This window comes from Rhea pennata, chromosome 24, assembly GCF_028389875.1.
Source record: "Rhea pennata isolate bPtePen1 chromosome 24, bPtePen1.pri, whole genome shotgun sequence".
NCBI classification, from domain to species: Eukaryota; Metazoa; Chordata; class Aves; order Rheiformes; family Rheidae; genus Rhea; species Rhea pennata.
The window spans coordinates 8,300,406-8,324,568 of NC_084686.1; the positions used below are offsets into that span (position 1 = coordinate 8,300,406).

Sequence of the window (24,163 nt, forward strand, 5' to 3'; positions counted from 1 at the left end):
TCCCTCAAAACCGGTGGTCACTCCCAAAAGAGCCGCGATGCTCCCCCAAAATGAGGGATGCAGCCCAAAATTGAGATTTTTTTTAACCTCCCCAATGAGCGGTTCGCCTCTCAAATGAGCGATTCTCCCCCAAAAGGAGCAACGCCCCCCCCAAAAGCTGACGCTGTCCCCCCAAAAATGAGCAAATCCTGCCCCCCTCCCAAAAAGAAGCGCTGGACCCCCCCAAAACGAGCCACGCCCCCCCCCCAACGGGCGATGCAGCCCCCCCCCAAGGAGCATCACTGCCCCCGAAATGGGCGACTGCACCCCAAATTGTGACTCGCCTCCCCCCCAAAGCCACTAATTCTCCCCCCAAACCAGAAAGGGTGAGACGCCCCCAAATTAGCAATTCTCCCCAAACGAGCACCGCTCCCCCCCCCAAAAAAAAATTAGCGACTCTCCCCCGCCAAGTCATTCCTCCCCCAGCCTCCAAAAAGAGCAACGGTCCCCCCGAAAAATGAGCAATAACTTCCCCAAAACGCAATGCAGTGCGGGGGATGCCCCAACGCCGCAAAAATCTGCAATTTTCCCAATTTTCCCCTAAAATCTCCTCCCCCCGACACACACACTTGCTTTTTATTTTTTTTTCTTTTCTTCTGCAACGCGTTTTAGGGACTCGCAGGCGAGCAGCGGATGAGGCACGAGGCGGCCTGGTTAATTAATTAAACGACTTAATTTATTTACTTCCTGGCAGTGTGAGAGGGGAGGGGGCGAGGGGAGAGGGGTCGGCGATGGCCCATTTTCCTCGGGTTTGGCCTCGGTTCTGGCGGCGGCAGCGACGTGTCAGGTCGGGCAGAGCACTGCGAGAGGGAGAGAGGGACCGTCACGAAGGGACCGGCGCGAGGGGGACGCGAGGAGACGCCAGGGCGCGCAGGGCACGCGGGTGGGTGCACGAGGGTGCCAAGGGGGGGTGCATGAAAGATGCATGAAGGATGCAGAAAAAGGTGCAAGAACGATGCATGAGGCGTGCACAGAAGGTGCAGGAACGATGCACGAGGGATGCAGAAGGGGGCTGCACGAGGCATGCACAGAGGGTGCAAGAACGATGCAAAGGAGCTGCACGAGGCATGCACAAATGGTGCAAGAACGATGCATGAGGCATGCAGAGGGTGCAAGAACGATGCAAGGGGGCTGCACAAGGCATGCACAAAAGGTGCAAGAATGATGCATGAGGCATGCACAGAGGGTGCAAGAACGATGCAAGGGGGCTGCTTGAGGCATGCACAGAGGGTGCAAGAACGATGCAAGGGGGCTGCACGAGACATGCACAAAAGGTGCAAGAATGATGCACGAGGCATGCACAGAGGGTGCAAGAACGATGCAAGGGGGCTGCACAAGGCATGCACAAAAGGTGCAAGAATGATGCATGAGGCATGCACAGAGGGTGCAAGAACGATGCAAGGGGGCTGCTTGAGGCATGCACAGAGGGTGCAAGAATGATGCAAGGGGGCTGCACGAGACATGCACAAAAGGTGCAAGAACGATGCACGAGGCATGCACAGAGGGTGCAAGAACGATGCAAGGGGGCTGCACGAGACATGCACAAAAGGTGCAAGAATGATGCACGAGGCATGCACAGAGGGTGCAAGAACGATGCAAGGGGGCTGCACGAGACATGCACAAAAGGTGCAAGAACGATGCACGAGGCATGCACAGAGGGTGCAAGAACGATGCAAGGGGGCTGCACGAGACATGCACAAAAGGTGCAAGAACGATGCACGAGGCATGCACAGAGGGTGCAAGAACGATGCAAGGGGGCTGCACGAGACATGCACAAAAGGTGCAAGAACGATGCACGAGGCATGCACAGAGGGTGCAAGAACGATGCAAGGGGGCTGCACGAGACATGCACAAAAGGTGCAAGAATGATGCACGAGGCATGCACAGAGGCTGCAAGAACGATGCAAGGGGGCTGCACGAGGCATGCACAAAAGGTGCAAGGATGCATGAGGCATGCACAGAGGGTGCAAGAACGATGCAAGGGGGCTGCATGAGGCATGCACAAAGGGTGCAAGAACGATGCACAAGAGATGCAAGAATGACGCACGAGGCACGTACAAAAGGTGCAAGACTAACGCGCAGGAGCGCACAAGCGGGGCACGAGGTTAGAAAGGGGGATGCCCAAGGGAGCACAAGAAGGACGCGCGTGCGAGGGGATGCGCGATGGCTGCACAAGGGTGCAAGCTGGATGCACGAAAGGTGCAAGAACGATGCAGGAACGAGGCGGGGGGGGATGCACCAGGGTGCATGAGGCCACCTGGCGAGGGGGGGGAGGGGAAGCTGCACGGGTGTCCTAACGAGAGGGTCCTCGTTACCTTTGAGGATGTAGTCCGTCAGCAGGGTGGGCACCTTCTCGTTCCCCTCCTTCATGGCAAAGAGGACTGGAAGGGGGCAGGGGACCATGAGGGGGGTGCCCACCGCTGCCCACCCCCTCCAATTAATTACACAAATGAGCCACAAGCTAATTAGGCAGCCCCATTGCCACTGGCTTCTGCCCTTCCAAAACACCCTTCCCCCCTCCATTTTCCACACAAAAAACGTTATTTTCGCCCCCAAGTTGGCCACACCGGAGGCTGCAAAAACTGCAAGAGTTGCCCCAAATCAGCCACACTGCAGTGATGCAAAACGGATGATCGCACCCCAAAATCGTCTGCAGTGCAATGATGCAAAACGAGTGGGTCCCCCCCCACCTAACTGGCTGTGCTGCAGTTACGCAAAATGAGCAACTGCGCCTCAGACTAGCTGTGCTGGGGGAGGCGGTTGCAAAACGGGTGACCGCATCCCAAATTGGCTGTGCTTGAATGATGCAAAAAAAAAAAAAAGGGGGGGTGTTTCTCCCCCAAACGGCTGTACAGCAACCATGCAAAACGGGCGACTGCACCCCAAATGGGCTGTGACGGGGGTTGCACAACGGTGCTGCAAGCAAGCTGTGCTGCAGCAATGCAAAAACAGCCAATCACGCCCCAAACTGGCTGCGTTGCCCTGATGCAAAACGTGTTTTTTTTGCCCCCAGTTCAGGTGTGCCGCAATGGTGCAAAATGGGCAATTACACCCCAAATAGGCTGTGCTGCAATGACATGAAATGCATTTTTTTTTTTTTCCAAATCAACCATGCTGCTGCGATGCAAAATGGGCGTTTGCACCCCAAGTGGGCTTTGCCAGGAATTGCAAAATGGTATTTCCCCCCCACCCCAAATTCATTGTGCTGCAGCGCTGCAAAACAGGTGATCGCACCCAAGTCACCCATGCTGCAGCACTGCAAAATGGGTGATTGCAGCCCCAAACAGGCCGTGCCGCAGCAAAGCAAACGGGCAACTGCACCTCAAACCGGCCGCACTGCAACCGTGCAAAATGTGCGATTGCACCCCTCAAATTGGCCGCTGCACCCCGAAGCTGCCCCAGTGATGACTCACTGTTTGTGAGCATCTGCAGGTCCTCGACGGAGGGCGGCGAGCCCTTCTTCTCATAGGGGATCACCGTGTTCAGGTACTGCAAGAAAAAAAATACCCAACCCCAAAACCCATGCAAAAAAAGAGAGAGAGAAAAAGAGACAATAATCAAAAATGCATTTCTTGCACCTCCTCGCGTCACTGCAATTGCCAGGTCATGTGACCGCAAGCTGCCACGTTTATAGGCTGATGCAGTAAAGGGTTTGTTTTAATTTGCATATGGGTTTTGGTCATTTTGGGGCAAAAAAAGGCGAAAGAACCTGCTTGTCGGCGGTGCTGGAGCCGAAGGTGTGCCGGATGCCTGTCTGCAGGATGCTGGAGATGCCCTCCATGCTGAAGCGCTGCGGGGAGCAGTAGCCCGGTCCCTGCAGGTCCCCTTCCGCATCCCATGTCCCCACATCCTTGTCCTCACCCATCCAGGTTCCACATCTCCATCCCCACGTTCCCGGCCCCATGATCCATCCCCATCTTGGTCCCCATATCCTCGTCCTGCTCCCCATGGCCTCATCCCCATCCCAGTCCTCATGTCCCATCCCCATCCTGGTGCCTGTGTCCTGGTCCCCATGTCCTTGCCCTCACCCTGGTCGCATGTCCCCATCCCCGTGTCCTCCTCCCTGTCATGGTCCCCATGTCTCTATCCAGGTTCCCACCTCCAAGTACCCATCCCCATGTCCTTGTCCTCCTGCTGGTCCCCATATCACCATCCCAGTTCCTGACACCATTCTGGTCCCCCCCCCCATCCTCCCCATCCCCAAATCCCAGTCTCCATCCCATCTCATCCCTGTTTTTCCATTTTGGTGCCCCCACCCCATGCTGGTTTCTGTCCCCACATCCCAGTCCCTGTCCCCAACCTAGTCACCCACATCCCTGTCCCCAGCCCAAGCCCTGCCACCCTCCTTCCATGTGAGCACCCTCACCCTGCCCACGTTACCTGCAATCTCATCCCTGCAATCGCTATTTTAACTGCAATTGCTACTTCACCTGCGCAATGACTATTTCACCTGTGCAATCACTGTTTTATCCATGCAACTGCTATTTTATCAGTGCAATTGCTATTTTTATCCATGCAACGGCTATTCTATCCATGCAATGGCTCTTCTATCCGTACAACGGCTATTTTTTAGCCGTGTAATCTCCATTTCTATCCATACAATTGCTATTTTTGCCTGTGCAATCACTAGTTTACCCATGCAATCACTAGTTTATTGATTTAGTTGCTATTTTATCTGCTTGCTAATCCACTTCTGATCTCATTGCTATTTGCTCTACGCAACCGCTATTTTATCTATCCAACTACTACATTACCTGTGCAATCGTTACTTTGTTTGAGCAATTGCTAGTGACTCTACCTGCCTGCTAGTTCCTCTACTCTATTTTATCTATCCAGAGCTATGTTACCAATGCAACTGCTATTTTATCTGCGCAACTGCTGTTTTATTTATGCGATAACTGTATTATCTGTGCGATTACTGTAGTAGGTACCTGATTGCTATCCAGTTTTAGCTGGATGTTTTAGCTATCCAGTTTGCATTTTATCTATTGACCCGGCATTTTATCTGTGCAGTTGTGATTTTATCTCCCCAGGCGCTGTTTTTCTCCGTGCAATCCCTATTTTCTCTCCCTGCTTGCTACTTTGCCTATGCTATTTCCCCCATGCTGTACCTTGCGGGGCATGTGGGGACCACGCTCGGGGCGCCCGCCCTGGAGGCTGAGCCCCTTGTCGCGGCGGCGGCGCCGGGCGGCCTCGCGCTGCTCCCGCTGCTCGCCCTGCACGGCCAGCAGCGCCCCGATGAACGCCGTCTTCACCTCCTTCTCGAAGGCCAGCTCGTCGCGGCGCGCCAGCTGCGCCACCAGCTCCGCCGAGAGCGCCCGGCTCGCCGCCTCTGCCCGCCCCGCCGCCGCCGCCAGCTCCGCTGCCGACAGCTGCCCCAGGCCTGCTGCGCCGGCAGAAGGTGAGGGGCATTGCACGAAATGGAAAGTGCAATTGGAGAAATGCAGGGTGCAGTTAGCAACATGTATGGTGCAACTGGAGAAACGCAGGGTGCAGTTAGCAACATGTATTTGCAACTGGAGAAATGCAAGGTGCAATTAGCAGCATGTATGGTGCAACTGGAGAAATGCAGGGTGCATTTAGCAACAGGCATGATGTAACTGGAGAAATGCAGGGTGCAATTAGCAACACGTATGGTGCAACTGGAGAAATGCAGCATGCAGTTAGCAAAATGTATTTGCAACTGGAGAAATGCAAGGTGCAATTAGCAACACGTATGGTGCAACTGGAGAAATGCAGGGTGCATTTAGCAACAGGCATGATGTAACTGGAGAAATGCAGGGTGCAATTAGCAACATGTATGGTGCAACTGAAGAAATGCAGGGTGTAACTGGAGAAATGAACACTGCGCAGTGCTTTTAGCCGCATGCGGTGTGCACGTGGGCAAAGGCGCAGTGCGATCAGTGAAATGCATGGTGCATTTAGTGGCTCGCGCGGCACACTTGGGGAAATGCATGAGGTACCTAGCAAAACGCACGGTGCAATGGAGGAAATGCATGATGACCAGAGCATTCAGTGATGTGCATGGTGCATTTAGCAAAATGCACAGTGCAAGCAATGAAAGGCGCTGTGTGCTGCATTTAACATGCACACTGCACTTGGGGAAAGGCACGAGACATCTAGCAAAACACATGGTGCAACTGCTGAAACGCCTGGTGCATCAGACAGCAAAACAGACCATGCACCTGGAGAAATGTGTGAGGTTTTGCAAAATGCATGGTGCAATCAGTGCATGGGGCATTCAGCAAAACGTGCAACACTTGGTTGTTTGCGAGGGGCTTTTGAGGCAACGCACAGAGCGAGGAAGTGACACCCGCAGCAAAAACGCTGGGTGCAATTGGTGAAATCCACAGCAGGCGCAGGGTGCATTCACTGAATCACTAAAAGCAACATTTCCCCCCGCCCCTGCACTGGGACTCTTTTTTGGGGCAAAAATCCTCCTCCCGGCCCCATATCGGCCGAGCAAGCCCCGAAGCCTGGTGGAGCCCTCTAGTTGGGAAAGCTCATCCCAATTACCCGGATATATAAGAATTTCTCCTAATTTTGGCTACGGGACAGGCCTGCAAGGGAGGAAGCCACTTTGGGTGGTGAGAGAAAAAAAAAACGTCGTTTTGGCTGCATGGATGCAGCCCTTGGCTTTATTCCCACTCGGCGGGACCGAGATCCAGTTATTTAACGTGGAGAATGAGGGCGTTTTGCAAGCCAATGCTTTCGGTTGTCCGATCTGGCAGGAATCATCCTCAAAACGGGCCCAGCCGTACCTTCGTGGGAGCAGTTGTTGTTGGAGGCGGGGGAGAAGGCGCGCAGCTCACGCAGCAGGATGGGCTCCGTGCCCCCATTCTCGCCCGCCAGCTCGGCCTCAGCCTCCTCCTCCTCCTCGTCTTCAGCCTCGGGGTCAGCCTCGGGATCAGGCGAGCTCTGCATCAGCTCCTCTAGCTCCTCAATGACCTGCGGGGCAGTGGAAAAAGCCACATCCTGCCTTGTACCTGCGTCTCGTGCCTGAATTTGCACCTGCACCTGCATTCCCATTTGCACCTGCCTCTGCATTTTGCACCTGAATTTTTATCTGCCTGTTCTTGCATCTGCATCCTGCACCAGAATTTGCACCATGCACCTACATCCTGTGCTCATATCTGTATTCCACACACGCATCTGCACCCACATCCTGCACCTGCACCCTGCACCTGTGCCTGCACCTGCATCCTGCATCTGCATTTGTATCCTGCATCTGTACCCAGTATCTACATCTGCACTTGCACTCACATCCTGCATCCTGCGCCTGCATTTGCCTCCTGCACTCGTATCTATACCCACACACAAATCTGCAACCTGCATCCTGAATCTATACCTGTGTTTCCACCTGCATCCACATCTGCATCCTGCATCAGCATCTGCACGCAGGTCTGCATCGATGCCTGAAACCACACCAGCACCTGGCATCCACACCTGCATCTGCATCTTGCATCTGCATTCGCCCTGGCATCTGCCCTCACATCTGCATGTCTGTCTGTATTCATACCTGCATCCTCCATGCACATCTGCACCTGTATGCTGCATCCACATCTGTACTCTGCATCCACATCCGCATCCTGCACTGTCTACTCCAGCATCCACATCCATTTCTTGCATCCGTAACTGTAGCTATATCCGCATGAGCACCTGCATGATGCTTTCACGTCTGCACCCTGCACCTCCCCCTGCACTTGCATTTCTGCCTGCATTCACACAGGCACCCATACCTGTACCTGCATACGACACGCATGTCTGCATCCTCGCATGTCCTGCATGCACAACCACACTCGCGCCTGCATGCTGCATCTACATCTGCACCTACCCATGTCAGCATCTGCATTTTTTTTCTGCATTTACATCTACCAGTGCATCCACATCTGCATCTGCATCCACACCTTCTCTGGCTTCTGTACCAGCCTCCTGCACGCACATCTGCAATGTTATCTGCATCCACACCTGCATCTGCATTCACAGCCACATCTGCATCCCCATCTGCATGTGTGTTCATAGCTGCACCCTGCAGCAACACACGTATCTACCTCCTGCACGCGCAACTGCAACCTGCACCCACACCTGCATCCTTCAACCTCACCTGCACCCACATCTGTGCTTACTCCTGCACCTGCAACCTACATGCACATCTGCATCCTGCATCCCATATCCACATTCCTAATTCCCACCTTCATCTGCATCAACACCTGCACCCGAGCCCGGCAGCCCCTGTGCCCCAGAACTCTGGATTTGGCCTTTTTTGTGCTTTGAGAAGACACTGTGGCTCCATGCTGGGTGGGGATGACCCAGCCCGGCACTGGGGGAGTGCGGGGTGCACAGGTACCTGCTCTGCTGTCAGCAGTGGCTCCTCGTTGATGCCAGAATCCTGCTCGCTCCTCTCAGTGAGCTCTTCCTCCTCGTCATCCTCCTCCTCCTCTTCCTTCCCGCAGAGCTGTGGGGACACATGGGCTGTGGGGGCACCGGTGGCATGGCCCTCCGGAGCAGCCAAGGGAAGAGATGGCAGCAGCAAGAGCTGACTGGGATGTCAAATGGGGGGCTTGTTGGACAGGCACATGGGAAAGCGACATAGGATGGGAAGACGCTGGATGGGGACATGGGGCGGGGAAAGGTTAGATGAGGATGTCGGATGGGGATGTCGGATGGGGACATGGGACAGGGAGAGTCTGGAAGGGGAGAGGTTGGATAGGAACGCAGGATGGGGAGATGCTAGATGGGAACAGAGGATGGGGAGAAGCAGGACAGAGACATGGGTTGGGGATGCTGAATGAGGAAAGGTCAGGAGGATGTTGGACAGGGAGAGGTTGCATAGGGAGATGGTGGGGGGGGAGAAGCTGTACAGGGACATGTCGGATGAGGACGTTGGACAAAGCGAGGTTGGATGGACGTGGGATGGGAAGAGGGTGGATGGGGAGATGTGGAATGGGGAGAAGTTGGACAGGGACACATTAGATGGGGACAAACTGAATGGGGACATGCGACTGGGACCTGGATGGTCAGGGACATGGGATGGGGAGAGTTGGATGGGGATGTGGGACAGGGACGTCAGATGGAGAGATGTTGGATGGGGACATGGGATGGTGACGTGGGACAGGGATGCTGGATGGGGACACGGGATAAGGAGATGGGGAGAGGTTGGATGGGGCCGTTGGACGGGGCCCACCCTTTTTCCCCCACCTATGGTGACCAGTTTCCCCTGTTCCGCACAAGATGCCCCCAGGAACGTACCTTTTCTGCCCCAATTCGCGATGGACTCCTGAACATCCCAACGGGCTCGATTCGGTGCTTTTGGGGGCCGTTTCGCTGCCCTCCCGCAACCCCGACTGTGGCTATTCGTGGCGTGTGTTTGCTACAGTGGGGAAAACACCTTTTTCTCCCCCAAAACGCACCACCCTGGCCCAACAGAGCCCCAGTCTTTCCCATTTTGGCGTGGTTTCCCCCCAAAAGGAGGGAATGACATCTCCAAAAACACAGAAAATGATATTTTTGGGTAGTCAGAGGAGCCCCCTCCCTTCCTGATGGCTGCCAGGCTTGTGAGTGGATTGACAGCTGTCAATCATCATGGGGTAGGATGCTGGGGGGGGCAGGGTTTTTTTTGGGGGGGGGGTCCCGAGCATACCTGGGTGTCGGCATCATCGGGGGCCTCGGTGTCGGGGAGCAGCCAGCGCCGGGGGGAGCCGGGGGGGGCAAAGCTGTCAGTGAGGGCGTCCCAGACCCTGCGGGGAGGCGGGCGATGAGCGGTACCCCAAAACCTCCCCCCAAAAATGCCACCTGCAAACGCCCCCAAACGCTGTTTGCAAGCATCGCGCTGAAATACTCCAAAATGCCCCCAAAACACCACTCCAGAACATCCCGAAATGCCCCAAAACGCTGCCCTGCAACACCCACAAAACACCCCAAGACGCTGTCTGGAAACACGGCACCAAAACAGTCCCAAATGCCCCCAAATGCTGCCTCGAACCCCCTCCAAATGCCGCAAAATGCAAACGTGCCAAAATGATCCTCAAAAACTCAGAAATGCCCCCAAAAGTCCCCCAAAACCTCCAAATATGCAGAAATTGCCCCAAAACGTGAATTACAGCCTTGATGCTCTAAAACGCAAAAAAAAAAAAAAAAAAAAAAAAAGAAAAAAGAAAAGAATTGGCCCCAAACACTCTGAAAGGGGGGGGGGAGAGGGAGGGAAAGAGGGAGGGAAACATAAGAAAAATGGGAAATAAAAGGAAAAAAAGTGGGAAGTAAACAGAGGAAAAGCAGGGAAAAGGCAAAAAAGGAGACGGAACACCTCCCTCCCGCTGCTGCCGCAATTTAAGGCAAAACCACCAATTTTCCCCCTTTTTCCCCGCTCCCCAACCTGCTGCTTTTTTCATGGCCCCAAACCCCCACATCACCCCCAAACAGCCTCAAATCACCCACAGGGACATTCATTTTGGGTTATTTTTTCCCCTCCCAGGCCCAGCCCCATTTTAATTTCCCTTCACTCTCGCTTTCCATGTATCAACACACAAAAATGCGTTTTTTTTTTTTAATTTCCTATATTTAATGAAAATGCAGTGAACCACAAGAGGAAAAAACCCGAGCAATTAGCCCCTAAATTGGCTTTTCTCCCGGTCTTAAAGGGCCAGCGTCCAGCAGGGCCAGCTGCTGCTGGTGCTTTTTTTGAGTTAATTGTGGCCGCAATTGGTTAATAATTAGGAAAAAACCACTGCTTTTCAGCCCCGAAACCATCCCCCACGCTGTGTACACAGGGCTCATTCAAAAGCAGGGGGGAAAAAAAAGCCCTTTTTTGCCCAAAGCAACGCACTAAGCAGCACAAAGCGGTGACGGCGGCGCTCCAGGCACCGGGCCAAAAATCCCCGTTTTCTTTTTTCCCACCCTACAAAACGCCGCCGATTTGGCTGCTTACAAAAAGCAATTGGGCTAAAAGCGTGTTTGGGTGCAAAAAGCTAGGATTTGGGGCTTTTTGCCCCTGGCGCTCGGCGAGAAATGAGCATCTAGGGCTGCAACCGGGCAAAACCCTCGTGTGGGGCAGGCACGGATGGAGCAGCCCCGCTAAAATCTGCACAAAACGGCCTTTTTTCAGCAAAATAAATAACCCTCGTTGAAGCAAAAAATATGCATTTCCACTCAAACGCTGCTGGAGCAGGATCTGCTGTGTTTTGTGGCTGGGGCTACTCATAGTTTGCTCCATAGTTCATTACAACGCTACTCATTGCTTGCTCCACCGTGACTCAGTTGGTTTCACCGCTACTCATGGGTTACTACACTGTGACTCATGGGTTGCTCCACTGCAACCCATAGTCCACTCCACCGTGAGTGAACCAAAGTTCACAACCTCAACCCATAGTTTACTCCATCATGACCCAAAGTTCACAACCTCAGTCCAGTTCACTCCACCGTAACCCAGTGTTTACAACTGCCACCCAAAGTCCACTCCACCACGACCCGAAGTTCACAACCTCAATCTGTAGTTCACAACCTCAACCTGTAGTCCACTCCATTGCGACCAACAGTTCACAACCTCAACCTATAGTTCACTTCACTGTGACCCAGAGTTTACAACCTCAACCTACAGTTTACTCCGCCTTGACCCATTGTCCACTCTACCATGACCCAAAGTTCACCTCAACCCATACTTCACTCCGCTGTGACCCATAGTTCACACCGCAGTACTGTTTACTCTGCTGATACTCTTTGTTCATGCTACCACCACTCACAGTCTACTCCACTGCCACTCGTAGTTTCCTTCACTGCTATTCTCTGTTTACTACATAGTTTTACTACACCGTAACTTGAAATTTGCTTCACTGCCATAGCACTCCACCACTACTCAGAGTTTGCTCCACCACTACTCAGAGTTCACTGCTACTCATGGTTCACTCCATTGCTACTCCTAGCTTACTCCATCACCAGGCACACCTGCTGCATGCACTGCTGGCAGTCGTGGACCTTACTCACTCCTCATCCTGGAGGCGCTCCTCCTCCTCCTGGGCCTGCAGGCGGCCCCGCACAGGCGCCAGAGCCTCGGTGGCAGCATCGTAGTTGCGGAAGCAGACCGTGAGCTTCTCATCGAACTCCTGCACCAGGTCCTCCATTGACTTGAAGCTCATCATCTCGGCTGAGAAGCTCTCGAGCTCGGCCAGCGCTGGGTCTGTGGGGCCCCGTGGGGGCCCACTGCCGCTGCCCCCGATGGGGCCCTCCTCAAACTCCTCCTCCAGGCTCACCAGGGGTGCCTCCATCCTCACTGTTGCCTGCGTCACCGCTTTAGCTGCCGGGAGAGAGGCCCTGTGAGGCTCATGGAGGGACTAGTAGTGACCTGGTAGTAACCAGGTAGCAACCTAGTAGTGAGTTGGTAGCAACCCAATAGTGACCTGGTAGTAACCCATCAGCAACCTAGCAGTGATGGTAGCAACCAGGGAGCAATCTAGCAGTGATCTGATACTGACTTGGCCGTAACCTACTAGTGACCTGGTAGTAACCAGGTAGCAACCTAGTAGCAACTTGGTAGTAACCTAATAGTGACCAGGTAGTGACCTAGTAGGAAACTAGTACTGACCTAGCAGTAACCTTGTACTGACCTGGTAGTAAACTAGTAGTAGCCCAGTAATAATCCAGTAATAAACTAAGAGTATCCCACCACTGCCCTAAGAGCATCCTAGTAGTGTGTGAATACATGCCAACAGCAGCTCCCGCTGTCCTGCTACTAGAGTAGTATCTTAGTAGTAGCCCAATAGGATTAGCAATACCCTGCTCGCACCTTAAAAGTACTCATGTTGCCCTGAGGGAGTCCCCAAAACATCTAAACAACATCGTTTCTGGTGTTGCGCCAACATCTGAGTAGTATCTTAGTAGTATGCCAGTAGTTTCCTAGCAGTGGCCTGATAATACCAGCAATGAGCTGCTAGTATCCTCAGAGTATCTCAGCACTCCTCCAAGAGGATCACAAAAAATTTCCTAACACTGTTTTTTCTAGTGCCCTGGTAATATCTCTGTATTTCCATAGCATGCTAGAAGTATTTTACCAGTATCAGCAACATCCTAGTAGTATGCTAATAGAACTGCAGTGCTGTAGCACTGCAAAGTATAGCTCTTTCTAGTGCACTGGTAGTATCTCGAGGGTACCCTGAGGGTATCCAGATAGTATCATAGGGGTCTCCTCATAGTATCATGGGGCATCCTAAGAATATCATAGGGACATCCTGAGAGCATCTAAGGAATATCCTGGTAGGATCTTAGGAGAACACCAATAGTGTTTTAGGGATATCCTGATAGTAACTTTGGAACATCCTGATAGTATTTTAGAGGAACCTCAATCCTGTCTTAGGGGTACCTCAAGTATCTCAGTAGTAACCCAGGAGTAACCTTTTCATAAGCCACCTCACTGCTAGGAAGCAAGCTGCTACTCTAAACTGTCCCAGACTCTTTCCCGCTGCGACTAGGGTAGATGGGGGCCTACACTCAGCTTTTGGTGGAAAATTTGGCCAGATTAGGAAAATTGTTGTTGCCTTTTTTCTTTTCTGTGGATGGTTGGAGGTGCTGCAGTGTCACTGCTGCGTCTCCACCTTTCCATTATGCTGGAGGGGGTTAAGTGCTGCACCTTTGTGCAAGCCAGGTGCAAGCATCATGTAAACCCTATGCAAGCCCCATGCAACCCCCCCGCAAGGCCATGCAACCCCTTTGCAAGCCTGGTGCAACCCTCATGCAAGGCCATGCAACCCCTTTGCAAGCCTGGTGCAGCTGCCATGTAAATCCCACGCAACCCCCCTGCAAGGCCATGCAACCTTCATGCAAGCCTGGTGCAATCACCATGGAAACCCGATGCAAGCCCCATGCAACCCCCCCTGCAAGGCCATGCAACCCCTTTGCAAGCCTGGTGCAGCTGCCATGTAAACCCCATGCAACCCCCCTGCAAGGCCATGCAACCCTCATGCAAGCCTGGTGCAACCATCATGTAAACCCGATGCAAGCCCCATGCAACCCCCCTGCAAGGCCGTGCAACCCCTTTGCAAGCCTGCTGCAACCACCATGCAAACCCAGTGCAAGCACTATGCCAGCCCTAATCAGGCGTGCAAGCCCCACACAACCCCTGTGCAAACGCAGTGCAACCCCACGCCAGCCCTGGCCTGGCAGCAGGACCCTCATGGGCCCTGCTGAGTCATCCACGGTGGCACAGCAGCATGGAACTGCACGGGGCGCGTACGCGTCTGCACGGAGGTGGGCTCTGTGCAAGCACCCTCTCCTCGTGTGCAGCTCTGCACCTCGTGCACCCCGCAGCCCCCATGCAGGTGCGCACTGCTACCTGCGTGCGCCAGGCGGACACGTAGCACGGGCATGCGCATGCACCATTGCATGCCTGCACCGCACACACGTGCACCCCCACACGGGTGCGTGTGCATCAACCTTGGATGCACCTCCACACCTACGCGCTCTGGTGCAGGCACGCGTCAACGCACATGCGCGCCGTGCATGCATGCACCTGTGCACCCCCCCATCCATGCATGCAACCCAAACGCGTGCACTGTGCAGGCGTGACCCCCCCCAACGCGCATGCACCGTCCACGCGCGCCCCCCGTGCATACATCGCCCCCCCCCGCCTCCCCGTGCACGCATGCATCCCCGCACGACTGCACTGGCCAGACATGCACCCTGCGCGTGCATGCAGCCGCACTCTCGCGCACCCCCGTGCACCCCCCACTGCAGCCCCGTGCACGAACGCACCCTGAGTTTGCACACTCCCCCGATGCGCATCCCCCGCCCCCCCCCCCCCAATAACGCACCCCGCAGTGCATCCCAGAATGCACCACAGCTGCGGGGGTGGGGGGAAGCGCAGCTCAACGCCCGCTATCCTCCCCCCCATTTTCCCCGGGGCACCCCTAAAAAAGCCCCCCCCGCCCCAAAATGCATCGCGCTGTCTGTCCCCCTCCCCCCCGAGGAAAACCGGGGCTACCCCTCTCCCCGTGCACGCCAAAGCGGCGCCCAATGCACCGCCCGCCTCGCACCCCCTCAAGCCCAGCCCCCGCGCACCCCTGCCTGTCCCCCCGCCCCGAAATCCCCCCCAAACCCCGCGCCGCCCCCGCCCCCACCTGCAGCCCCGCATCCTCCCGCGCCGCCGCCGCGCGCGCGCACCCACGGGGGGGGGGAAGGGGCGGGGCGCGGCGCCGCACTGCGCACGCGCTGTCCCCGCGGGCGGAGTGGGGGGGGGGCGGGGAGGGAGGGGGAAACTGCCGCGCCGCCACGCGCATGCGCTGGGAGAGACATTTCCCCCCCCCCCCCCCGGCGGCACGGGCGGGAGTGACGTCACTGTTCCCCCTGCGGCCCCCTCCAACCCGCCTTAGCGGGGCCCAGGTGTCCGGGAGAGACTTAAAGGGACCGCGGCGGCCGGGCAGGGGCAGAGAGACCCCAGCGTTCCCGGCCGAGGGAGCTTTGTGCCCCCGTGCCCCCATGGAGGTCCCTTCCCCCTCCCCCTCCCCCAGATGCCTGGGTCCCTCAGATGCCTGTGTCCTGCCTATGCCTCCCACAGGCCCATCCCAGACCCCCCGGGTGCCCCAGAATCCTGGGTCCCTCCGCAGCCCTGTGCACACATGCATGGCCCCGTGGCCAGCTCCCTTGTGGCCCCGATGTGAGGATATGAAGGACAACCCAGGTGGGCCTCCATGACTACATCAGCATTAGAGTGATGTGGAGCAGGGACCCAGAGACCAAGGGCAGGGAGAACATTGAGCTCCTCTGCCCCGTGTTTTACTGATGAGGTCTTGCCATGGCCTACCATGTCCTCAGTCCTCCCAGCAACACCCATGGGAATGAAGCATCGCCTATCAAAGAGCAATAGAAGCAACCCAACACCACCGCAAACCTTCTTTTCCTTTGAGAGTGCTCAAGCGTGGGCTGAGGGGCATTAAGTTGTGGTGTCCCATGGAGGAGTCCCAAACCCAACTGGACATGGCCCTCAGCCACTTGCTCTAAGTGGCCCTGCTCTGAGCAGGATGGGTGGCATGGGATGACCTTCAGAGTCTCCTTCCAATGTCAGGGTTTGGGTCGCTGTGAAGCTCCCATTGGGGTTCACCTCAGCCAATTGGACACATCACATACCCATGCAACCAGAGAGGTTGCACCTCACAGATGCTAGAGGAGCTGGCCTGTGTTATGCTGAGCTTGGGCTCCATCACCTTGGAAGAAGCAGAGTCATCAGGAAGCTCCTGATCATAGGCCATCATCAACCCTGGCTTCATACAGGAGGAGCTGCAGGTTGCTCACCTCACCACAGTCCCCAGCAAGTGGCTGCAGCAAATCCTTCTAGAGCTGCTTCAAGGTGCTAGAAGGACAAGCAGAAGGTCAGTGAGCTAACATAGATGGACCAAGGGGGGAAAATGTTTTTCTGTCCCCACTGCCACCTGTGAGAAGGTGCATGGTGGCACACAGAGATCTGCTAAGATTGGGGCAAATGTGGCTTTTCAAGACAGAGCCTTTTGGTCCCGTTGCCTTTGTTCCCGCTCTTCATTATGGGCGCCCATCACCTTCACATGTGACCCAAGTGACAGAGTATGACCCTGTCCAGTTCAGTGTCTTGAATCCTACTGGTCTTTCAGATGTTTCCAAGATCCTGATGGAAACAGTCATTTCTAAAGTTGTCTGACATCTGACTCACTGGACATCTGCAGTTCCCACTCTCCATCCAGTTTTCCTCCTCTGGTTCCTCTTTCTTCCTGCAGAAACATATCATCTACTGAGGTGCTACTGGCAATTTCAGGGAGGTAAACACTTGCCTAGCCTTTCAGTCATCCCGTCAGTTGCCTTCTTAGCCAGATCCTTAATTGCATTTGTATCTATCCTCTTCTCTATATGTACCTATCCATCCAGCCATCCATTTATCTATCCATCTATCCATCCATCAGATCTCCCGTGAGGCTATCCCTTGTGGAAAGTGGACTTCAGAGGAGGCAAGCTGGACTTTATGGACAGCTGAAGAATGTATTTTCTTTTTTTTTATTGAACTATAACTTTTTTTTTCTTTTTTTTCCTGGCCATTAAGGAAAAGCCTTGTATGACTGTGTGCAGTGAGTTCTCCAGGTAACACATCTGGGAACAGGTGCAAATGAGCTGTCACCTTTAGCTGCCAACCTCAGTGGGAAAAGGAGGGATTTTGGAAAGAATGAGGTAAAGCCCATGTGGATGATGAAAGACCTGACTGAGTTGGGATCCATATGGGGCAAGATCATCCATATAGTCATGGATCTCAGGGGTCTTCCTTTTCCTGCATGGCCAGGCTTCGTCAGGACCATCATCAACCAGAGCATGTTGCTATTGCTCATTCTGATAGTTAGAAATGAGGAAAGCTGGACAAAGAGAACATCCCTTTTTATTACTGTTGACTATAAAAATCTTCCAGTTTTGGCCAAACTCCTCACCACACAGAACCTGCAGAACTGAAGATAATTATGCAGAGACTAGACTTGTCAACATTTTGCATCTTTGTGAGCCCTCTGGTGCCAAGTCCCTGAACTGCAGACACTGCAAGAGGTTAAGCAAACCTCTGCATAGGTTGGAGTCAAGAGCAAATCCAAGAGTTTGTGAGAGCAGGAGTGTCCCACTAAGGGCTATCTCCAATATGGCTGTGATAGGATCCACAGGTCGAGGTGATCCTCCCAAGGGTGGTCAGAGTAGAGGGTTGGGGGCCTTGCTTACAGGTAGGCAAAAGAGATGCCCTGGTGGCTCTGATGCTGCCTGAGACCTTGGGGTGATGCTTGAAGCTGAATGGCCAATGCTGGACCCCGGTCCTCAGGAAGGGCCATCCTTGTCACTGCCTGGGGCTTGGGGTTGTTGGAGGCTCTCAGCCTGACCATGACCCTCAGCCATTCCCACCTCCGTCCTGTGCGCAGGCGCAGCTGACAGGGAGGACAAGGACTTCTAGGACTAGGCCAAAGCTCAGTTGGGAGAGCTTTAGACTGAAGATCTAAAGGTCCCTGGTTCAAGCCTGGGCTTTGGCATTGGGGTGCCCCTGGGGCCTTTTGCAGAGTCAGGTGTCCAGACCATGTGGGAGTTGCAGCTCTTGCCCTTCTCAATGCTCCTGGGCATCTCCCTGGCTGCCTTTCTGGGCAGTGGCACCATCCTTACAGCCATAACCTGTGACCACTGCCTCCCTCCACACCCCTGGGACTTCCTCCTCGACCTTGGCTTCATCTCCACTACTGTCTCCAAATCCCTGAGGGACATCAGGGCTGTTCCCTACATGGAATGAGTTGCCCGTGGCTTCCTGGGTGTCTTCTTGATTGCACAGAGCCCTTCCCATCTGCCTCCCTCTCCTGGCCATGATCTTTTTGTATCTCAGCACCTCATTCTTTGCCTCCTTGGAGCCTCCCTCCATCTTCTTGCCAGACATGGTGATGACTGTTCTAGCTCTTTGGTGCCTCTAGCCATGTGCCCCCTCATTCATGGCATGAGGAAGGAGGAGCTCCATGACGCCCTGAGGAGACTGAGTGGCTTCAACATCAGAGCAATAAGCTGCCCTGCTCTACTCACTAAAGACTTCAAGTTTATCTCATGTCATTGCTGTGCTGAGTTTGTGTCACCTATGGTGATCAGGCTCCTGCACAACTGTTTCAGCTCTTCCTGCTGCTCCAGAGATATGAGTCCTATCTGCCCAACCTTTAGGTCTTCACAAATGCATCATCACTATCTTAGAGCTGGCCTCCAGATTAGTATGTCCTTGATGAAGAGTGATCTCACTGCAACATCCGAAGGCTTGGCACACCCTATGCTTGTGACCAATTCCCTGGGGTGGCACAACTTGGTCTTAGGGGCCTCCTGCTCCTCAACCTCTGCTCCAGCACAGCCAACATGGGGACAAGAAACCCCAGGGCAATGCTGAAGTAGCTCAGCTGAGAGAGCATTACACTGAAGATCCAAATGTCCCTAGTTCAAGCCTGGGCTTTGGCACTGGGGTACTCCAAGGCCTTTTGCAGAGCTGGGTGTTCAGGCCATGTGGGAGTTGCAGCTCTTGCCCTTCTTTTAAAGGTAAGAAAATGCTCCAAGTTTCACACTCCTAAAAGTATCTGCTGATTTGCTCAGCTTTTTCATGGGTTTGAGGGGGTAAGTCATAGTGTGATGCGTTGGAAAGGAGGAGGTTTGCAGGTCTGGCAGGCTGTTGCCCAGCAGCTGTGGAGATGGTGAATGGTCACTGAGTTACCAACCAAAGGCAGTTGCACATGAGGCAGGGCTGGTAGAGGGCACTCGTCCTTCTGAAGGGGAGCGTGGAGCCACCAGAGAGCTCAGGCAATCTCCAGGGACACTGAGTGCCTGGGGGTCGGCCAGGAGTGGAGCCTCAGGATGTGAGATAGCATCTATTGTGGAGTCACCCAAGAGGTATAGCACTATACCCAGGTGGTGAATCCCCAAATGCAGGCAGATATTGACCCACTGACATGAGATGCCATCCCACTGTGCCAGAAGGAGAAGAGCAGAGTAGGTTTGGGGATGGCCACAAGGGCAAGCTGCAGCCCAGGGATGGCTGCATGAGACACAGTTGGCCTGAGAGATCCCATGCTCCTCTGCCTCTGTTCCAGCATAGCTGTCAAGAGGAGAGGAGCTCAAAGAGCATGGCTGAAGTAGGTCAGCTGGGAGAGTGTTAGACTTAAGATCTAAAGGTCCCTGGTTCAAGCCTGGGCTTTGGCACTGGGGTGATTTTTGCACTTTTGCAATGCTGGGCATCCAGGCTATGTGGGAGTTGCAGCTCTTGCCCTTTTCAATGCTCATGGGCATGTCCCTGGCTGCCCTCCTTGTCAATGGCTTCATCCTCACAGCTGCAGCCTGTGACCTCTGCCTCCACAGCCCCATGGACTTCTCGGTCCTCAACCATGGCTCCATTTCTATCACTGCCCCCAAATCCAAAGCTAGTTCCTTCAGGGACAGCAGGGCTGTTCTTTACTAAGGTTGTGCTGTCCATGGCTTCCTGATCATTTTCTCACTGTCATTGCCTGCAACTGCCACATGACTAGCTGCAGACCTGTGCACTTTGAGCCCCTCCTAGGCTCCAGAGCTTTGGTCCTGAGGTGGTGGTTTCTCCATGCGATGCTGCATGGCTGATACATTCTCAATGCCACCATGCTAAGACCATGCTGTGGAGCAGCCTTCCTGTGCAATCCTCCAGCTCCTTAAGCTCTGTTGCTCAGCTCAGGGACATTGGCCTCCAGAACAACATGTCCTTAATGATGGACAGTCTCCTCATTGCAACAACCAAATGTTGGATTCTTAATCCACAATGTAGGAAAAAAAAAAAAAAAAAAACGCTCCAGCATCTGCACCTCAAAAAGTGTCTGCTGCTTAGCTTGCTTTCTCCATGCCTTTGAGGGGATGAGTCATGGTATGATGCTAGGAACAAGGGTTGCTTCAGGCCCAGCAGCCTGACGCCCCAAACCAGTGGAAGTGGTGACTGGTCACTGAGCTACCAACCCAAGGTTGTCAAACATGAGAAAACCTCCCTTGCAACATGAGAAGGTCTGTCTGCTTCTGCCCTCTACCCAGTACTCCCCTCCAACACAGAGGGAATGCCTGAAGCAGGAACCTCTTGTGCATTTGCCCATGCATGTTGCACAGAGGAGGAACACAGAAAGGCCTAAAGAAGTAAGGCTGAGGTAGCTCAGCTGGGAGAGCATTAGACAGAAGATCTAAAGAGCCCTGGCTCAAACCTGGGCTTTGGAAAGTGAGTGGGGGTCCTAGTTGCTTCCTCCTGGCACTTTGCAGAGCTGCACTGTCTTCTTCCAGCCTGCCTGACCATGGCTGTATCCTGCATATGATGAAGATGGCCATAGCCCACCCCAGAGCTGGGGAGTAGCCAGGAAACAGATGGAAGCGGATTAGGATTGAGCTCCACAGCCTGTCCCGATCAGAGCGGGACCCCTTGGCACGGGTCTCTCAGGACTTTGCCCAGCCACGTTGGGCAGATCTCGAGAGGTGGAGATGCCGCAACCCAACATCTCTCATGGGCTTGTTGGACAGGAGAGGCTGTGAGGACCCCACAGGATAAGGGGGTGAGGCTGGAGAGCGATTGCTGACCGCCTTTTGGAAGCCCCGCTTGGGTGGATGCAGCGCAGCACCCAAATGCCTCCGGCATCCTTTGAGGTCCCCCATGGCCCTGCCAGCCTTCTGGCTTGGCCCCAGAGAGGTGAGGGAGCGCAGGGTGGGAGGATGCCGAGCAAAGGAGAATGCCATCGGTGTGGGTCCTGGCTGCTCCCCGCAGCTGTGGGGTGGGCCGTGGCCATCTGCATGGTGTGTAGGACACGGCCATGGTGGGGCAGGCTGGAAGAAGAGAGCGCCGCTCTGCAAAACGCCAGGAGGAAGCAACAAGGACCCCTCCCGCCCTGCCACTTGCCGAAGCCCGGGCTTCGACCAGGGACCTTTAGATCTTCAGTCTAACGCTCTCCCAGCTGAGCTACTTCGGCCCTGCCCTGAGAGCTTTTGTTCGCTCACAGCAGAGCCGTGCCAGAGCGGAGGCCAAGGCGCAGGAGGTGCCTGCAGCAAGCTGTATGTTGCCTGGACATTGCCGGGCTCTGGATGTCCCTGCTGACCATTGCCCAACTTGCTCTGCTCTTGTTCTCCAGGCACGGGTTGGATGGCACCTGCTGTGTGGGTGTGGGGGGCAATGCCTGAACCAGTCCTTGTTCTGCCCGCCGTAAAACTAACACACCTACAGGTCCTCCCTCGTCCGCAGAAATCCACCAATGTCCCCACAGGTGGCTTGACATGCCTCCAGTCATTGGGAATGCCCCAGGTCGGCCAACGGCAGCATCTCCAAAGAGCACTTTCCTCCCAAAGCCTCGCGTGGGGACTTTGCCCAGCCACGTTGGGCAGATCTCGAGAGGTGGAGATGCCGCAACCCAACATCTCTCATGGGCTTGTTGGACAGGAGAGGCTGTGAGGACCCCACAGGATAAGGGGGTGAGGCTGGAGAGCGATTGCTGACCGCCTTTTGGAAGCCCCGCTTGGGTGGATGCAGCGCAGCACCCAAATGCCTCCGGCATCCTTTGAGGTCCCCCATGGCCCTGCCAGCCTTCTGGCTTGGCCCCAGAGAGGTGAGGGAGCGCAGGGTGGGAGGATGCCGAGCAAAGGAGAATGCCATCGGTGTGGGTCCTGGCTGCTCCCCGCAGCTGTGGGGTGGGCCGTGGCCATCTGCATGGTGTGTAGGACACGGCCATGGTGGGGCAGGCTGGAAGAAGAGAGCGCCGCTCTGCAAAACGCCAGGAGGAAGCAACAAGGACCCCTCCCGCCCTGCCACTTGCCGAAGCCCGGGCTTCGACCAGGGACCTTTAGATCTTCAGTCTAACGCTCTCCCAGCTGAGCTACTTCGGCCCTGCCCTGAGAGCTTTTGTTCGCTCACAGCAGAGCCGTGCCAGAGCGGAGGCCAAGGCGCAGGAGGTGCCTGCAGCAAGCTGTATGTTGCCTGGACATTGCCGGGCTCTGGATGTCCCTGCTGACCATTGCCCAACTTGCTCTGCTCTTGTTCTCCAGGCACGGGTTGGATGGCACCTGCTGTGTGGGTGTGGGGGGCAATGCCTGAACCAGTCCTTGTTCTGCCCGCCGTAAAACTAACACACCTACAGGTCCTCCCTCGTCCGCAGAAATCCACCAATGTCCCCACAGGTGGCTTGACATGCCTCCAGTCATTGGGAATGCCCCAGGTCGGCCAACGGCAGCATCTCCAAAGAGCACTTTCCTCCCAAAGCCTCGCGTGGGGACTTTGCCCAGCCACGTTGGGCAGATCTCGAGAGGTGGAGATGCCGCAAGCCAACATCTCTCATGGGCTTGTTGGACAGGAGAGGCTGTGAGGACCCCACAGGATAAGGGGGTGAGGCTGGAGAGCGATTGCTGACCGCCTTTTGGAAGCCCCGCTTGGGTGGATGCAGCGCAGCACCCAAATGCCTCTGGCATCCTTTGAGGTCCCCCATGGCCCTGCCAGCCTTCTGGCTTGGCCCCAGAGAGGTGAGGGAGCGCAGGGTGGGAGGATGCCGAGCAAAGGAGAATGCCATCGGTGTGGGTCCTGGCTGCTCCCCGCAGCTGTGGGGTGGGCCGTGGCCATCTGCATGGTGTGTAGGACACGGCCATGGTGGGGCAGGCTGGAAGAAGAGAGCGCCGCTCTGCAAAACGCCAGGAGGAAGCAACAAGGACCCCTCCCGCCCTGCCACTTGCCGAAGCCCGGGCTTCGACCAGGGACCTTTAGATCTTCAGTCTAACGCTCTCCCAGCTGAGCTACTTCGGCCCTGCCCTGAGAGCTTTTGTTCGCTCACAGCAGAGCCGTGCCAGAGCGGAGGCCAAGGCGCAGGAGGTGCCTGCAGCAAGCTGTATGTTGCCTGGACATTGCCGGGCTCTGGATGTCCCTGCTGACCATTGCCCAACTTGCTCTGCTCTTGTTCTCCAGGCACGGGTTGGATGGCACCTGCTGTGTGGGTGTGGGGGGCAATGCCTGAACCAGTCCTTGTTCTGCCCGCCGTAAAACTAACACACCTACAGGTCCTCCCTCGTCCGCAGAAATCCACCAATGTCCCCACAGGTGGCTTGACATGCCTCCAGTCATTGGGAATGCCCCAGGTCGGCCAACGGCAGCATCTCCAAAGAGCACTTTCCTCCCAAAGCCTCGCGTGGGGACTTTGCCCAGCCACGTTGGGCAGATCTCGAGAGGTGGAGATGCCGCAAGCCAACATCTCTCATGGGCTTGTTGGACAGGAGAGGCTGTGAGGACCCCACAGGATAAGGGGGTGAGGCTGGAGAGCGATTGCTGACCGCCTTTTGGAAGCCCCGCTTGGGTGGATGCAGCGCAGCACCCAAATGCCTCCGGCATCCTTTGAGGTCCCCCATGGCCCTGCCAGCCTTCTGGCTTGGCCCCAGAGAGGTGAGGGAGCGCAGGGTGGGAGGATGCCGAGCAAAGGAGAATGCCATCGGTGTGGGTCCTGGCTGCTCCCCGCAGCTGTGGGGTGGGCCGTGGCCATCTGCATGGTGTGTAGGACACGGCCATGGTGGGGCAGGCTGGAAGAAGAGAGCGCCGCTCTGCAAAACGCCAGGAGGAAGCAACAAGGACCCCTCCCGCCCTGCCACTTGCCGAAGCCCGGGCTTCGACCAG

General features: G+C 55.3%; 1 protein-coding gene and 1 non-coding gene across 2 annotated transcripts; one reads left to right on the forward strand and one right to left on the reverse strand.

The window, feature by feature from the left end:
* Nucleotides 1-693: 693 nt before the first annotated feature.
* Nucleotides 694-15,200, reverse strand: FEZ1 (fasciculation and elongation protein zeta 1). The gene is made up of 10 exons (XM_062594536.1): nucleotides 15,141-15,200; nucleotides 12,016-12,325; nucleotides 9,680-9,776; nucleotides 8,387-8,494; nucleotides 6,801-6,987; nucleotides 5,151-5,422; nucleotides 3,749-3,829; nucleotides 3,453-3,528; nucleotides 2,355-2,420; nucleotides 694-839 (listed from the first exon to the last, which is right to left on the reverse strand). Exons 2-10 carry the CDS (start codon nucleotides 12,294-12,296, stop codon nucleotides 823-825), a joined length of 1,185 nt encoding a protein of 394 aa, XP_062450520.1. The 5' UTR covers nucleotides 12,297-12,325; nucleotides 15,141-15,200; the 3' UTR covers nucleotides 694-822.
* Nucleotides 15,201-19,652: 4,452 nt separating this feature from the next.
* Nucleotides 19,653-19,725, forward strand: TRNAL-UAA (transfer RNA leucine (anticodon UAA)). The gene has a single exon. It is a non-coding gene; the product is annotated as a tRNA-Leu (tRNA).
* The last annotated feature ends 4,438 nt before the right edge of the window (nucleotides 19,726-24,163 follow it).